Genomic DNA, 16,364 nt, shown 5'->3' with positions numbered 1-16,364 from the left:
CTCTGTCGTGACTGGAATGTCACAAGAAAAAAATTACTCCTCGCCAAACAGTACATGTTACTCAAGACGAGAACACAAGTTTATAAAGGCATTTAGTTTATTTTTCAAAAAAATACTTTGCTAGAAGGGTTGAGTACTGTAATTTTACATGATCATAATCTCTAAATAAATTCTTTTTCTGACCAACAGGTACCAGTTAAGTGAACAGCTTGTCTAGGTCTGCTTTTGTAACACCCAAATACAATTAGCACTTCTCTGGTGGTATTCCCTGGGCCCTCTTAATTATCTAGAGGCCAGGAGGCAAAGCCTAGCACATAACAAAGTATGTGCTTTGTAACTGCTGATTAATTCAGTTTCTTAACTAGGCAGAGCAGGTCATCAGTATATCTAATTCACACTATTAATACACTGTCTTGCTGAAGAGTCTGACCTGCCCAGAACCCCGTTACGTCTAGCCCAGGGAAGCAGTAAACTGCAAAGCAGAGAAAAGGGGCAGCTAAGATGAGGCTAGTGCTGGCTGAGTCCCAGTTAGGTCTGTTACTGTTCTGTTCCAACTATAAATCCAGGATGACTGTTACTCAGATTCAGTGCTATGTAGAAAATAGAATGCACAGCCAAAAACATAATTTGGGGATGACTGGCAGCACCTTTTTTTCCCTTTCTTAAGAGGCTAACTAAAAGTTGATTAGGATTCTTGAGAGAACGTAACTAAAAGATGAATCAAATCTATATTCACTGCTATAGATTTAATCAAAGGAAAGACCACTGTAAAGATGCAACTACAACCTGATGCGTCTGCTGAGGAGAGGACTGGGCAGCTTGTTGAAGGCTCGTCAAAAGTAGCGCTTAGTTAACACAAGGCCTGCAGTCAACCTCAAAAGCATAAGGTCTAGGCCAGGCACGGTAGCTCATGCCTGTAATCCCAGCACTTTGTGAGGCAGAGGCGGGTGGATCACCTGAGGTCAGGAGTTCCGAGACCAGCCTGACCAACATGGCGAAACCCTGTCTCTACTAAAAATACAAAAATTAGCTGGGAGTGGTGGCGCACACCTGTAGTCCCAGCTATTGGGGAGGCTGAGGCAGGAGAATCGCTTGAACCTGGGAGGCACAGGTTGCAGTGAGCCGAGATCACATCACTGCACTCCAGCCTGGGCAACAGAGCAAGACTCCGTCTCAAAAAAAAAAAAAGCATAAGGTCTGCCTACCTCATGGGCACCCAAACAGTTCAGTGCCAAACTAGTACCAGTAAAGCCATGCCTGCCTCTTTCACCAACAGTCCAGAGTATATTTCAAAAATATCTTTATTAACCAAGGAAGCAATTACTGCAAACATCAGGACAAAGGACATTCTAATCTAGGACTTGAGTTAAATAGAGGTTTACACCTAATCACAAGAAGAGAGGGAAAGCAATTACGTGTGCTGAAACCAAGTTTCATCAATGACAAATGTTTTTAAATGACTTTTAAAATACTTAATATTGGCCAGGCACGGTGGCTCACGCCTGTAATCCCAGCACTTTGGGAGGCCCAGGCGGGCAGATCACTTGAGGTCAGGAGTTCAAGACCAGCCTGGCCAACATGGCGAAACCCTGTCTCTACTAAAAGTACAAAAATTGGTGGGGCGTGGTGGCACACAACCTGTAATCCCAGCTACTTGGGAGGCTGAGGCAGGAGAATCGCTTGAACCTGGGAGGTGGAGGTTGCAGTGAGGCAAGATTGCGCCATTGCACTCCAGCCTGAGGGACAGTGAGACTCTGACTCAAAAAAAACAAAACAAAAAAAACCAAACTCAACATTTAGTCTAAGCCACACTGGGCAGCACACCTCAAGGTGCCCTATGAAGCATGAGACTGGAAGTGTAAGAGTCACTGGATTTGGGCAGCTCTCTCTCTCGGCGTTGATTTTCTTACAGGAACAATTCTGTCTCTTCTGCATGCCAGGTTCTGTCACTGAGGAACTGAAACACTTCCTCACTCTGAAGTACAAGACATTTTGAACTGACAGCCCAGTGACTGGCTGACTGGCTACTTTGGTATACCGCACACCCACCAAAAAAAAAAAAAAAAAAAAAAAATCAGAGGCAAATTTCTGGCATGTTTTGAAAAATCTCATGTTTGCATAATTATGTTTGAAAAACTCATTATGAGATCTTCCTTACCCTAAACTGTCATTTTTTCCTAACGCTGACAGAACCCCACCTATAGCAGCATAAAGTGCCTCTACTCTCAGTCTTTTTAACAACTTGAAACACAGTAAGAAACCCTGACCTGGTTTGACATTAAGGATTTTGAGTCTGGAGGACTCAGGAGAGGAAAGTGCTGGGGCTGCTTCCCAGTGTCACCACTGGTGTTGGGAACCCTGCATGTAAACATGGTCGGACTCAATCCTCAACTGCTGGCAGTCAGCCTTCTCAACCATACCTCAGGGCCAAGTGAAACTAAACATTTTAGCTTTTTCAACACTCCAAACCTACGCGGGCATAAACTCGAGAATCTTCTGCCATTTACTTTGTTTTTCTATTCAGACTTCTGAGGTTCTCATACATACATTGGTTGGTTTTCCGCCCGATTCAGAAAGGGTAACTGGGTAGGTTTCACATGTATCTTTCCAACATGTCACAAAAGGCTGGATTAAAGATGTGAGACGCGTGATATTCATCCTAATGCAGCTAAGTGTATGGACAAGGGCCACTTGGCCTTTCTTCAGAAGATGAGGTTCAACAGAAGGAGAAGAAGAGCTGTGCTAGTGTCAGCACTGGCCATGCAGAAGCCAGACGTACCCTGCGTGTTACTGAGGTCACTAATGGGGCAGGAGAAAGAACCTGACACGGTTGCTGCGCTCCCATGGGACTAAGTTGTCTCTATTACCTTCCCTCTTCTCTCCAGCCACCTGCAAAACATCTCAAGTCAGTCAGCCTTCAGTTCTGAATGTTTAAATTTCAGATACCCTTGAAATAGAAATGCATTTGGTAAACCTTAACTTCTTCCAATTGGGAGGCAACACAGGGAAATGACAACTTAAAAATTACTCTGAGAACAGCTGCATTCTCATTTGTTTGACCACTAGTTTGATGGATGTTAAGATTTTTTTAACAGGTCGAAAACAGAAAAATTCAGGGAATTCAATATCCCAGCAAAAGCCTTTATGAGATGTATGCCACGTATTATAATTCTTAAAACCACGATTGAAATCTGTCATTGTTACTGGCCTCCAAGGTTGCTTTTTCTCACACCTTACTCCTCCCAAAGCAGCCACTGTGCTTACAAGTGTGCCTCCAGAAACAGAAGACACCAGTCAGTTTACGACCACTTCCATCTCACCCTTCAAAAGGAATGGACTGCACTCTCTAAGACTCACTTGGAGAGGGAAGTTGGTGAAAGTTGCCGCTGGTAAAGTAAAACAGGACTGGATTTGTCAAAACCACCCCCAGCTACCCTTAATGCCCCAGGGAACACTTACTATTCTCAGAGTTATGTTGTATCAAAAACATCTTGCATTTTTAGGTTCTGGGAGTAAATTTGAAACCTGTATTCAGTTCACATCTAACTAAGTTTCAAAAGCTGCACCAAATCTACTAAGCTTTTTTTTTAATACTCTTCACTGCATGCTCTGTCTATATGCATGCGTTTGAATAATAAATATTAAATATGGGGGACGCACAGAACCATAAAATTAAAAATGAAACCAAACTGAACATTAAACAATAGTACATGGTAGCTGGAGAAATGAATAAGGGCAAAAAATAAATTTGAGGTAACAACAGTGGCCCAACACCACTGATCTGAAATATCTGTAAAAATTCAACTAAGTGTTTGGAGATTCAAGTAACAAACCATCTGCTCCAACTTGGTCAGACTTCCCAGAGTCCCTGCTGAGTTTCAGTCCATGAGCCGGCACTCACATAGCTCCTTGTAAATCCTCTTCCGCACTCGGGGCATGTCTTCTTGTGAAAACTGGAAAGGCTGCTCTAAGGCGAGGCACTTGCAGTACTGCAAGAAAAAGGTCCCAGAAACACTTCAGTGGCACTTGGAGTTGTGGACCAGCCCGTTCTGTTTTACTAAATGCAGACCTAATAGTGTCTAAGGCAGAAGACCCCAGCCTTTTTGGCACCAGGGACTGGTTACGTGTTAAGGCAATTTTTCCACAGACTTGCGGGAGAGGGGGTTGGTTTCAGGATGAATTATCAGGCATTAGTTAGATTCTCATAAGGGGTGAGCAACCTAGATCCCTCGCACCTGCAGTTCACAACAGGGTTCACGCTCCTATGAGAACCTAATGTGGACGGTATCTGTCCGTGGCCCAGGGGTTTGGGACCCCGATCTAAGGCAGCATTTTCATGTCTGTTTAAACTACTGTAAAAACACACTGTTTTAAGCATTTACCCAAATTATAGGTGACTGACCAAGCTAGTGCATGGCTTGGGATCTCCTCTCCCTCCTGACCCAATACTGTGAAAAGCAGCAACTGATGAAAAGGCCTCAATTCCTCCCGAAGTGCAACCTGCTGGAGTGCAGCTAGACCCATCACGGCCCTTAACGGGAACTTGAATTTGTTTATAAAACCCCAAACGCGCATGAGGTATACAAACGAACCTGTCTTCCAAGATCTTTGCGAATCTCTAAATGCATGCATCATACTCTGTAATTTCCTTCATAAATATATGTATAACTGAATTTTCTTCCATAGCCCTTTTCGATCTCTAAGGAGATCTACAGCACGAGATGGCAGTTTCTCAACGTGGACCTTATTTAAAATCTAATCACTGTGTCAAAGACCTGCAGATTGCTTGCCGATGGTTTTTTTTTTTTTTTTTTTTTAATTCTGCAAATGCCAATGGTTATGATATGGACAAATTCAAGTCAGTCTCCAATGTGGCTTACTAATAACCTCCAGTGAGACATGGATGGTACCCACAGTTCACTCTTGATCCCTGGAAGGTGGTTCTTCCTAATGATAACATCTGAACATGCAGAAACTACTGCTCCTCAGCAATAAAGGGGAGGGAAAGTACTCCGTTGCTCGTACCTAGCATCATATACACATACAGGAACTGCCATCTCTCCCCTCTCAACCCAACAGACTCAATTCACACATTGTAAGTTCCGAAAAGCAAGTGTTTCTTTACCTGGAGCACAAAGACTCCACAGTCACTGTCGTTTTTCTGTTGTGGAATACACTGAAGGGAAAAACAAAATAGTCATTAAAACAAGATCCATTACTTCTCTTCAGATAAGAAAAACTCCTTTATGGAAAAATGCGCAAAAGATAGGAAACTTTTCTCTCTCCAGGACAGCTGGTATATCTGATATCTCAAGCATCTAATTTTATGGAGGCACCTGGCCACATAAAAAGAGCTATCAGGTGGCAACCCCAATTTATAGGACAATGTTTTACCTAAATATGAGAAATGGGAAATCAAATGTAAAAACCTGTTTTAAAACTTGCATTTGGATACTGAGCTCTGCTATCAATTCACTGACAGTGGAGTCAAAATGGAATTGTGCCTGGGAGAACAAAGGCCCGGCCTCTGGATGCTAGGATGCTGACAACTCCACTGAGCAGTCTTCACCTCTGATCTCACATCACATGACCCTGTCCCATTCTTTGAAAGAAATCGTGAAGGTAAACAGTATGGTTTTTGTTTTGGGTTTTTCGCAACAGGGTCTCACTCTGTCGCCCAGGCTGGAGTGCAGTGGCACGATCTCAGTCTCCTGAGTTCAAGCAATCCTCCCACCTCAGCATCCCAAGTAGCTGGGACTAAGCCTGGCTAATTTTATTATTTGTAGAGATGAGGTCTCACCATGTTGCCCAGGCTGGTCTTGAACTCCTAGACTCACGCAATCCATGCACCTTTGCCTCCCGAAGTGCTGGGATTACAGGCGTGAGCCACTGTGCCCGGCCAACAGTATGTTTTTAAAAGAACTGGTTACTGTATTCTGCCCAAAGCGGTAATACAGAAGATCCTGACTAAATTTAGAATACCCAGATTTTTTAGTTGGGTAAATTCAGGAAATTTACTAGTTCTGGTTTGAACTGGTATACTAGGTTATTCAAAACACAAAACTTAAGCTTAATTTTAAAATTTAGCATTTGGTTCGGTTCAAGGGTGAACTAATAAATCTTGTCTCTTTGGGTTTGGGTTGAAGGTTTGTTTCAAGATCCTGCCTATAACATCGTGTCAATGATCCAGACAGACCTGTGTTCAAGGACCTGACTCTGTATCAATAGTTTTGATGTCCTTTGGGGAAAATCACACCTGGGCTTCAGTTTTCTCATTTACAAAATAAAGACGATGCTTATCCCTAAATGACCTGCCTACCTCACAGGTTATAAGGATCAAATGAGATCTAATACACAAAAACACTGGAAACAACACAGCCCACCAGCAATGGAAGACACTGGTATTTACGACAGGAATGAGCGGCTGTGCCTGGGCACTCTGCCCCACAGTTTGAATGTCATGGGCCAAGCATGGTGCTGCATCCAGACAGTGGTGGGACTGAAGCGCTTGGGCTACTATCTTCCCCATATGCCTGGCAAGTAGCCCAATGCACTTTCTCCCCCTCAGTGGATCCAAATAGTCATTTCAGCATTTCTCTGGGTCTATATGGGTCATCTGGAAATAAGAGCCATGATGCAAGAGGCACGTGCCACCCAAAAAAGATTTTTTTTTTTCCCCAGAAGAGCAAACACATCATTAGCAACTTCCTCAGGGAGGAAATGACTGAAGTGATTTGCTCCCAGGAAGCACTGGGCAACTGAGCAGCGATGATGAATACTCAACTGAAGTTTATTCTCAGCTGCCTCCCTGGAGCCTCCAGGCTCTCCTTGGTATCTCTGTCACTAGTCTTCAAATGCTCTTAAAGGCACCCACCCTTAGATAATTCCATCCCCTGGACATGCCTGGGTTTCATTGTTATCACATACTTACCTTCGTAACAGCAGTCTGCCAACCCTGAAGAAATTCAGGTCTATTTTTTTCTCTGGCTTCAGTCAGCAAATACTTTCTTATATTCTGGTTAAAAAGAAACCACAACACAGATGCTGTGTTCCATCAGTTGGTGAAAAATGGAACATGCCCATAGCAGACAGAAGGAAAGGAGGAGGCTGTGGCCCCATAACTGGGCAGAATATGCATTAAGAAGCTGGAACAATTTTTTTTTTTTTTTTTTTTTTTTTTAAGAGAGAGGATCTTGCTCTGTCACCCAGGCTGGAGTACAATGGCATGATCATAGCTCACTGCAGCCTTGAACTCCTAGGCTCCAGAGATCCTCCTACCTCAGCCTTCCAAGTAGCTGGGACTATAGGTGTACACCACCGCTCCCAGCTAAAGCCGGGACTTTATTTCAGACTCTTCATTTCATATTGTTAAGGGGGAGTCAGACCTTCTGTATTCAACGTATGCATCAAGACTGTGGACGCTGGCATTTGTGTAATCAGAACGTTTTATGAGATGGTTAGCCAGCCCTTCCCAGCAGTAAGTCAGCTTGCTGCATTTGAAACTTACATACTGGCAAGTCAAAAAGAAAGTCTTCATCATTGCCCATGCTCAACAGAGGAAAGGAACCCATGGCAGACATCATTAATAACTAAAACTAAATGAAAAACATTCCAGCCTTAGATATTCTGATACACTCCTTATTTTTGAGGGCTGCAGAAAAGGTTAACATTCAGCTTCTGGAAAGTAATACTAAAATTCATTCTGAATACTAAATATGCTCAAGTCCACTGTTGAAATATCTACCAAGATGAAGCCTGCTGGAGTTTCAAAATGTCCCCAGTGCTCTCAACCTCTGTGCGTCTCTCTCCACATCAAGAGTGAAGTCAGAGGTTATGTGAATAACCCACCCCACCCCCCAACAAAAGTGGACCAGGGCCAGACGCAGTGGCTCACACCTGTAATCCCAGCACTTTGGGTGGCTGAGGCAGGTGGATCACATGAGGTGAGGTCAGGAGTTCAAGATCAGCCTGACCAACATGGTGAAACCCCATTTCTACTAAAAATACAAAAATTAGCCAGGTGTGGTGGTGCACACCTGTAATCCCAGCTACTCCAGAGGCTGAGACACGAGACTCGCTTGAACCCAGGAGGCGGAGGTTGCCATGAGCCAAGACTGGGCCACTGCACTCCAACCCAGGGGACAGAGTGAGACTGACTCAAAAAAAAAAAAAAAAAAAAAAAGGTGGACTGGAAGCCACCTCTTCAGAAGAAAAAACATGATGAAAGCAAATTCTTAATATCCAACAAAGTATGACAGCATGTTGCACTGCTCCCTCTAAAGAAGTAACTTCAAGTTCTCAGAATAAGCAGTATATATAAATTCTTTTTTTTTTTTTTTTTTGAGACGGAGTCTTGCTCTGTTACCCAGGCTAGAGTGTAGTGGTGCGATCTCGGCTCGCTGCAACCTCCACCTCCCAGGTTCAAGCGATTCTCCTGCCTCAGCCTCCCGAGTAGCTGGGACTACAGGCGTGCACCACCATGCCCAGCTAATTTTCGTATTTTTAATAGAGACGGGGTTTCACCATGTTGGCCAGGCTGGTCTCTATCTCTTGACCTTCTGATCCGCCCGCCTCAGCCTCCCAAAGTGCTGGGATCACAGGCGTGAGCCACCCTGCCCGGCCAGTATATGTAAATTCTTAAGTAAAATACAGGCAAAAAGGATTTGTCCTTAAAAATGGTCACCAGCACTCAAAATGTACTGAGCATCTCTAATGGTTCAAGTGCTGGGGACACTAGTGAATAAAGCTCTTGTAGTCTCTGCTGTCATGGAATCTACACATTTATGTGGTGACTGTTTAAAACACTTTTCGTCAATTCTTTGGAAATACAGGCCCCTTAGTTAAGAGCCACTTCTACAACCCCTACATCCTCTTAAAACTAAAAACAGCTTGACCCCACCTGGCCAGATGACTGAACTGTATTTGGCTCTAAATGACTTCTAGCTATCACCTAAAAGGAGTCTGTTCTTAGGGTCTTTTTGCAAATGTGCAAAATTATTAGGCCAATTGTAATTTTGCTGAAAAGGTAAGAACTCTGCAGGAGGGCTTGGGCAAAAATTCAGAAGATGAATTTTTATTACTGTGCAGAACCAGGCCCTAATGATTCAAAATCGACTTAAACCCAACTGCATGTTTTACAAACAAAATCCTGTTTAACCATCATTCACTCCATGAAGGCGAATGTTTCTCTGGCCCCTACCTGACTCCCTAGCATCAGTGCCTGGCACAAAGCAAAAGGCACAGTAAATAGTTCCTACATGAAACAGTTTTCCCAACACCTCTGCTCTCCTCTGCCTGTCAGAATCTGAGTCTTAAAGGCACTGATATGGCTGCACTTTTGTTTATACCTTTGCGGGTCTGTCTAGGAAAGAGACAATATAGACAGGCTCTGGCAGGTATGGGAATATGTTGGTTGAGAGAAAGGCAAGGAATTAGGGGAAGGGAACTGGAAAAGACGCTCACATCTGGTATTGTGAGAACTCTGGGCCCACAAGGCTTCTTGGTTTTGGGGTATTTTTTTTTCCTGGATTTCTTGGAAATGAAAATGTGGATTTCGAAAACTTGATTTTCCTCATAGTTTGCGTTATACTTAATTTTTAAATTAAATGTTAATTAAACAAATAATACAAGAAAATATTCTCCTTGTAAAAAAAAAAACGCAAAATGAGGCCAAATCCTCTTTAACTATTAGTCCTGCTTTTCTACACTTACCCAAAGGTAATAATCATTGATATAAAAAATGGTAAGGTCCCATCTTTTTACTTACAAATATGTATGTATATATGTGTCTACACATACACCTGCATGTATTTGTGTACTATACCGTATCATTCCACAACTGGCTTTTTAAAGCTCTATGCCTTGGACATCTTTCCATTCGAGGACTTGAAGGTCTACTATATTCAATTTAACTACTATGGTCAGTTTAATAGTATGGGTATACCGTACCATAGTGTATTTAGCTATTCTCTTGCTAGAGCTAAATTTGGGTTGTTTTATTTTGCACTATTATAAATAATGCTGCCATGAACATCCTTGCACATGCCCCATCCTTGTGTGCATATACAAGCATTTTTATGGAGTAGATAACAAGAAATGGAACTGATATGCAACAGAATTCGTATGTTTTTAATTTACAAAGCACTTAGAACTGATGAGAACTGCAACTATCCCCAAGCGGCTGTACCAATTTATACACTCCACCAGAAAATATGAGAATGCCTATTTCCTCACACTTACATAGACACTTGAATAGCATCGCTTTTTCTAACATAATGGGCAAAAAATTTAACTGATGTAGTTTTCATTTGCATCTCTTTTATTTCTGGTGAGGCTGAACACCTCTCTCTGTGTTTTTAAATGGTCATTTGCATTTTTCCTAAAATTTACTAAATTAGCCTTTGTCCATTTCTATTACGTCCTTTTATCCTCCCCTTAGTCATTTGTAGGGGTTTTCCACGTATTCTGGATAGTTATTGTCCGTTATTTGCATCCTACGTATTTTCTCCAAGTCTGTTGCCTGTCCTTTAACTTCACGATATACAGGAGTTTTAAATTATCAGGTGGTTAAATTTACCCAATTGTCCCTTATGTCTTTTCTTTGCTTCCATGTTAAGAAGTCCTTCCCCACTCTGTGAACATAACATTCTCCATATTTCATTCAAATACTTTTACAGTTTTGTACAGATTTCTTTTAAGTACTTAAAGCTTTAGGAGTTTTCATCATAAAGAATTTCCACATTTCTTCCTAGGGCATATTCCTGGGTTATTTATGTTTTGTTTCTTTTATAAATGGAATCTTATTCCCAGTTACATTTTCTTACTGGTTCTTGGTAGTGCAGGAAAATCCGGAAACCTACTCATTTTTCTTGATTTTGTATCCCACCATCTGTTTATTAGCTGAACACTAATATTTTGTCAATTGATTCCGTTAGGTTATAGTTTATTCTACAGGAGTCATTTTGCAGATACAAGCCAATTTTAGCTCTAAGATGATCAAAGAAAAACAATTTCTAACCACATTCAAGATGTAGTTTTAAGGGAAAAGCAGAGAAAATCCAAGTGGAGTATCTCAGAGGGGGATCTGGATCCTAGACAGATCCTCTCCTCAGCCAGAGATTCCTCTTCTAGTCCTTTTCTCAGCTAACATTTTAGAGGATTTTCATGACATAAACTGTTTATATGGTTTTGACTGCTGCTGTTCTATCTAGAGCTAAGATTCTATTTGGCCAATTACAAAATAAATGAAAAAATAGGCAGTATATTAACTTACCTCTACACAAAACTTAAAATGAATGCCTTGGGAATCATAAAATGAAATAATTCGATTAGAGAGTGTCACAGTAATGAGAGACCAGTGGACTTCCAGGTGAATAGGAATCAACAGAAGGCTCTTTTTAAACAAATCCACCTGATCAAGAAAAGAGAAAGAAATGCAGCCATCACCACAGGCTATCCAAACCACCAAAAACCAGCAGCTTCCATTTGCTGACCTTTGACCTGCACAAGGGCAAAAAAGTAGGAAGCAATGAACCAGAATTTGAACCCAGGTCTTACTCTAAGCCCATGCTTGTAACTATTAAGCTATAATACACAACAATAATACAAAAATAAAGATACACAAAGTACAGTTTTCCAGTTAATCTACTAAACCTGTGTGTCAAGTGCCTGAAGACTTGGCTCCTTGTTTACCTCATTTTCTCATATACATATTTAACCTGGATTCAACTCTTGTTTAGAAAGGAATCATAGTATTAGAAAATGGTATAAGGGGCCAGGCACGGTGGCTCACACCTGTAATCCCAGTACATTGGGAGGTTGAGGCGGAACAACTGCTTGAGCCCAGGAGTTTGAGACCAGCCTGGGCAACATAATGAGACTCTGTCTCTACAAAAAAATAAAAAATCAGGCCGGGCTCAGTGGCTCACGCCTGTAATCCCAGCACTTTGAGAGGCCAACAGATGGTTTGAGCTCAAGAGTTCAAGACCAGCCTGGGTGACATGGCAAAACACTGTATCTACAAAAAAATACAAAAACTAACCGGGCGTGGTGGTGTGCACCGGTAGTCGCAGTTACTTGGTAGGCTGAGGTTCAAAGGATGGCTTGAGCCTGGGAGGCGGAGGTTGCACTGAGCAGAGATTGCACCACTGCATTCCAGCCTGGGTGACAGCGCCAGACCTTGTCTCAAGAAAAATAAATAAATAAAAAATCAGCCAGGTGTGGTGGTGCACGCCTGCAGTCCCAGCTACTTGGGAGGCTGAAGCAGCAGGATCACTGAGCCCAGGAGGTCGAGGCTGCAGTGAGCCATGATCACACCTCTGCATTCCAGCCTGGGCGACGGAGTGAGACCCTGAAACTGCATCTACAGACATGGTGTAAGCAGCAGTTAAGATCATGGGCTCCGAAGCAAGTCTGCTCAAGTTAGACTCGTTCAACAGACATGATATAAGCAGCAGTTAAGATCATGGGCTCCGAAGCAAGTCTGCTCAAGTTCAAATTGTGGCTCTTCCACGTATTGGTCACATGACTTTGGTAATTTCCTTAGCTTCTTTGCACCTTGATTTCCTCAACTAATAAAATGGATAGAAAATAGTACCTACCTTATGAAGTTTTTAAGAGTAATAAAAGAATATGTGTAAAATGCATACAACTCTGTTTAGCACATTATAAGTAGCCAAATATCTTAGTTATTATTATGATTACTTGCTTGGGTCTCTCAAATGTCAAAATTGAGAAAAACATCTTTGATAATACCTTATGCATCCTTTACAATCCTAACACATCCCTTATATCATAATATATATCCCTTTACAATCTAGAAATGCTTGCTATTCCACTCAAAATTCCAGTTGTAGAGTGGGTGATAAAGCAGTAAGTGCTCCACATACATTTGTAAAACAGTGAATCAATTTCCGTTCTCAGGTATTTTTTTAGCGTAATTTGGTGATTACTTGGGTTAAAACATTTTCAACTACCTCATATTCTCTGAAACTAATTTCCCAAGATTTCCTTCTCGCTTTCTGATACTCAAATAGTGTCCTGCTCTAAATGAATCTTCTGTAAGTCTTCATGACCTTGGAGCAAAATCACTTAAGCTTTTCAGTTTCTGCATCCATAAACCTGGGGGAGTGAGGTGGGTAGAAGGAAATAGTGAAAATAATAAACATTGTTCCTTTCCAGATTAAAAATTCTGAGTATCCATTTTTTTTAATTCCGAGTATCTAAAACAAGGAATCATATTTAAAATACAGTAGTAAATAAAACCAGATGTATATTCTTCTCAAAAAGTAATGTTTTCTACATTGTAAAATAGATTTTTGTATAAAAATTAGAAAATACAGAAAAAGATACACTTCACCTATCTTTCCAAATCATTTTCTTCTTCTAACACATTAACATAGACATACATAGAGCTTTATACAGGCTGAGTATCCCTAACCCAAAAACCTGAAATCCTCCAAAATCTGGAACTTTTTGAGTGCTGACATGATACCACAGACTGTCCACAGGGGTGGCTAAGGTAGTGACATTTTTACTTTCTGATGGGTCAAAGTACATAAACTGTTGCATATACAAAATTACTAAGAATATTGTAAATTACCTTTAGGGCATGCATCTAAGGTGAATATGAAACATAAGTGAATTCTGTGTTTAGACTTTGGTTCTACCCCCAAAATACCTCATTATATATATGCAAATATTACAAAATCTGAAAGAGTCCAAAGTCCAAAACACTTCTAGTCCCAAGCATTTTGGATAAGGGATATTTAACCTGTACACATAATTAAGAACAATGTGCATGACAGATTGTATCACTGACCCCAATTATTTGTTGCCCTCCCTGTGAGAAGATTATACAGACCTGCCCATTGCCATGTGACTTCTCTGCCCTCCCAAAGAGAGAATTGTAGTCCTGTCATGTGATTTGCTTTAATCAAAAGGATGTAATAAGCAGAAGTGAAGTTATGTCATGATCAGATTGAAACTTTCAGAGCTACCATGTGAGACTGCCATGTCTCAGGAAAGGTGCTGCTCCTTCAGTTTGGGTCCCATTCGCAGAATAAAGAAGAAAAACCATAGGTTCATCTGCTTAGATGCAGGAAAAGCATTTGATGAAATTCAGTATTTACTTATGATTAAAAACTCTCAGGAAAATAGGAATAGTAGGAAAGCCTACAGCTGACACCATACACAGTAGTGAAAAACTGAATGCTTTCCAAGACTAAGAACTAGGGAAAGATGTCCTCTCTCATTACTTCTATTCAACACTGCAGCCAGTCTTAGCCAGTGCAGTAAGGCAAGGAAAAAATGGCATACAGATTGCAAAGAATGAAATAAAACTGTCACTACTTATAAGTGTCTATGAAAATTTCACAGAATATACAAAAAAGCTCCTAGAAGTAATAAATGACTTTGGTAAGGTCAGAGGATACAAAGTCAAAATACAGAAATCAACTGTATTTCTATATACAAACAACTAGAAGATAATATTTTTTAAAATTCTGTTCATAGCCAATTCAGAAACATGAAATACTTAAGGATACATTTAACAAGAAGGTGTATGTAAGATGTATACACTAAAAATTACAGATAATACTGAGAAAAAATAAATGCAAAGATATATACCATGTTCATACACTGAAAGGCTTAATATTATTAGATGTCCATTCTCCCCAAACTAATGTATAAACACAATCCCAATCATTCCAGCATGCTTACTAAACAACAGAGTTTGACAAACTAATTTTAAAGTTTATATGAAAATGCAAAGGACTCAGAATTGCCAAAACAATCTGTAAAAAGGATAAAGCTGGCAGACTCACAGTGATTTTGAGACACACTATGAAGACACAGTAATATTGTGTAGTGTTAACATAAAAAATAGGCATCAGTGTAAGAGAACAGAATATCCAGAAGTAGACCTACACATATATGATCAGTTGACTTTCTATAATGGTGCCAAGGCAATTAAATTGGAAAAGAAAAGTATACTAAGAAAAAAAAAATCTTGATCCCTCCCTTTTTTTTTTTTTTTTGAGATGAAGTTTTGCTCTTGTTGCCCAGGCTGCAGTGGAATGGCACAATCTCAGCTCACTGCAACCTCCGCCTCCTGGGTTCAAGTGATTTTCCTGCCTCAGCCTCCCAAGTAGCTGGTATTGCAGGCATGCTCCACCACACTCAGCTAATTTTGTATTTTTAGTAGACACAGGGTTGCTCCATGTTGGTCAGGCTGGTCTTGAACACCTGACCTCATGTGATCAGCCCACCTCAGCCTCCCAAAGTGCTGGGATTACAGGCATGAGCCACCGCCCCTGGCTGGTCACGTTTCTTTGTTGATTTGTTTGTTTGTTTTGAGATGGAGTCTCACTCTGTAGCCCAGGCTGGAGTGCAGTGGTGCAATCTTGGCTCACCAAAACCTTCGCTGCTAGGGTTCAAGCGATTCTTCTGCCTGAGCCTCCCGAATAGCTAGGACTACAGGTGCCTGCCACCACCCCTGGCTAATCTTTGTATTTTTAGTGGAGACAGGGCTTCACCAAGTTGGCCAGGCCAGTCTTGAACTCCTGACCTCAAGTAATCCACCCACTTCAGTCTCCCAAACTGATAGGATTACAGGCGTAAGCCACTGCAGCTGGCCCTTTGTTGATTTTGAGTCCAATGATGAAAGTGGGGTGTTGAGGTCTCTAGCTATTATTGCATTGTTGAGTCTCTCTCTCTCTGGCTCTTTTTCTTTTTTGTGTGTTTTTGTTTGTTTTCTTGCCTTCTTTGTGATGGTATCTCTCTTTAGCTCAGATAATATTTGCTTTATATATCTGGATGCTCCAGTGTTAGGTATGTAGATAGATAGATAGATAGATAGATAGATAGATAGATAGATAGATAGATATGCACATACATAATTTTTATATTGTCTGACCTTTTTATCATTATATAATGACCTTCTTTGTCTCTTTTTAATAATTTTTATCTTAATACCTATTTTACCTGACATTAAGTATAGCTACTCTGCTCTCTTTTTTTGGCTTCTGTTTGTATGGAAAAAGAGGAGGTCTGGTTTTTCCAGCCCTTTCAGTCTGTGTATATCTTTATAGGTGAAGTGAGTTTCTTGTAGGCAGCATAAAGTTGGGACTTATTTTTCTTTCCATTCAGCCAATCTATGTCTTTTGATTAGAGACTTTAGTCCATTTACATTCAATGTTATTATTGATACGTAAAGACTTCCTACTGCCATTTTGTTATCTGCTTTCTACTTGTTTTATGGTCTTCCCTTCCTCCCTTCCTTCTTTGTGTTGAAATGATTTTCTCTGGTAGTATATTTTTATTTCTTGCTTTTCATTTTTTGTATACCTGTTGTAGATTTTTTGTTT

General features: G+C 40.9%; 1 protein-coding gene across 6 annotated transcripts in view; it reads right to left on the bottom strand.

The window, feature by feature from the left end:
- Positions 1-79: 79 nt before the first annotated feature.
- SENP5 (SUMO specific peptidase 5) overlaps positions 80-16,364 on the bottom strand; it is a 66,848-nt gene continuing 50,563 nt past the window's right edge. For 2 of the 6 annotated variants that reach the window (XM_526436.8, XM_063806489.1), the window contains exons 7-10: positions 11,273-11,410; positions 6,932-7,015; positions 5,126-5,176; positions 80-3,989 (exon numbers count right to left, since the gene is read on the bottom strand). In XM_526436.8, coding sequence (XP_526436.3) covers positions 3,879-3,989; positions 5,126-5,176; positions 6,932-7,015; positions 11,273-11,410 — 384 coding nt within the window. In that variant the 3' untranslated portion in view covers positions 80-3,878. Of the gene's footprint in view, positions 3,990-5,125; positions 5,177-6,931; positions 7,016-11,272; positions 11,500-16,364 lie in introns of all 6 variants that reach the window. The other 4 variants (XM_054682458.2, XM_063806490.1, XR_010155424.1 and 1 more) reach the window with 3 other exon arrangements.

Source organism: Pan troglodytes, chromosome 2 (assembly GCF_028858775.2).
Source record: "Pan troglodytes isolate AG18354 chromosome 2, NHGRI_mPanTro3-v2.0_pri, whole genome shotgun sequence".
In the NCBI taxonomy this organism is placed as follows: Eukaryota; Metazoa; Chordata; class Mammalia; order Primates; family Hominidae; genus Pan; species Pan troglodytes.
Note: the sequence above shows the minus strand (reverse complement) of the source record. Positions and strands in the feature narration are given on the sequence as shown.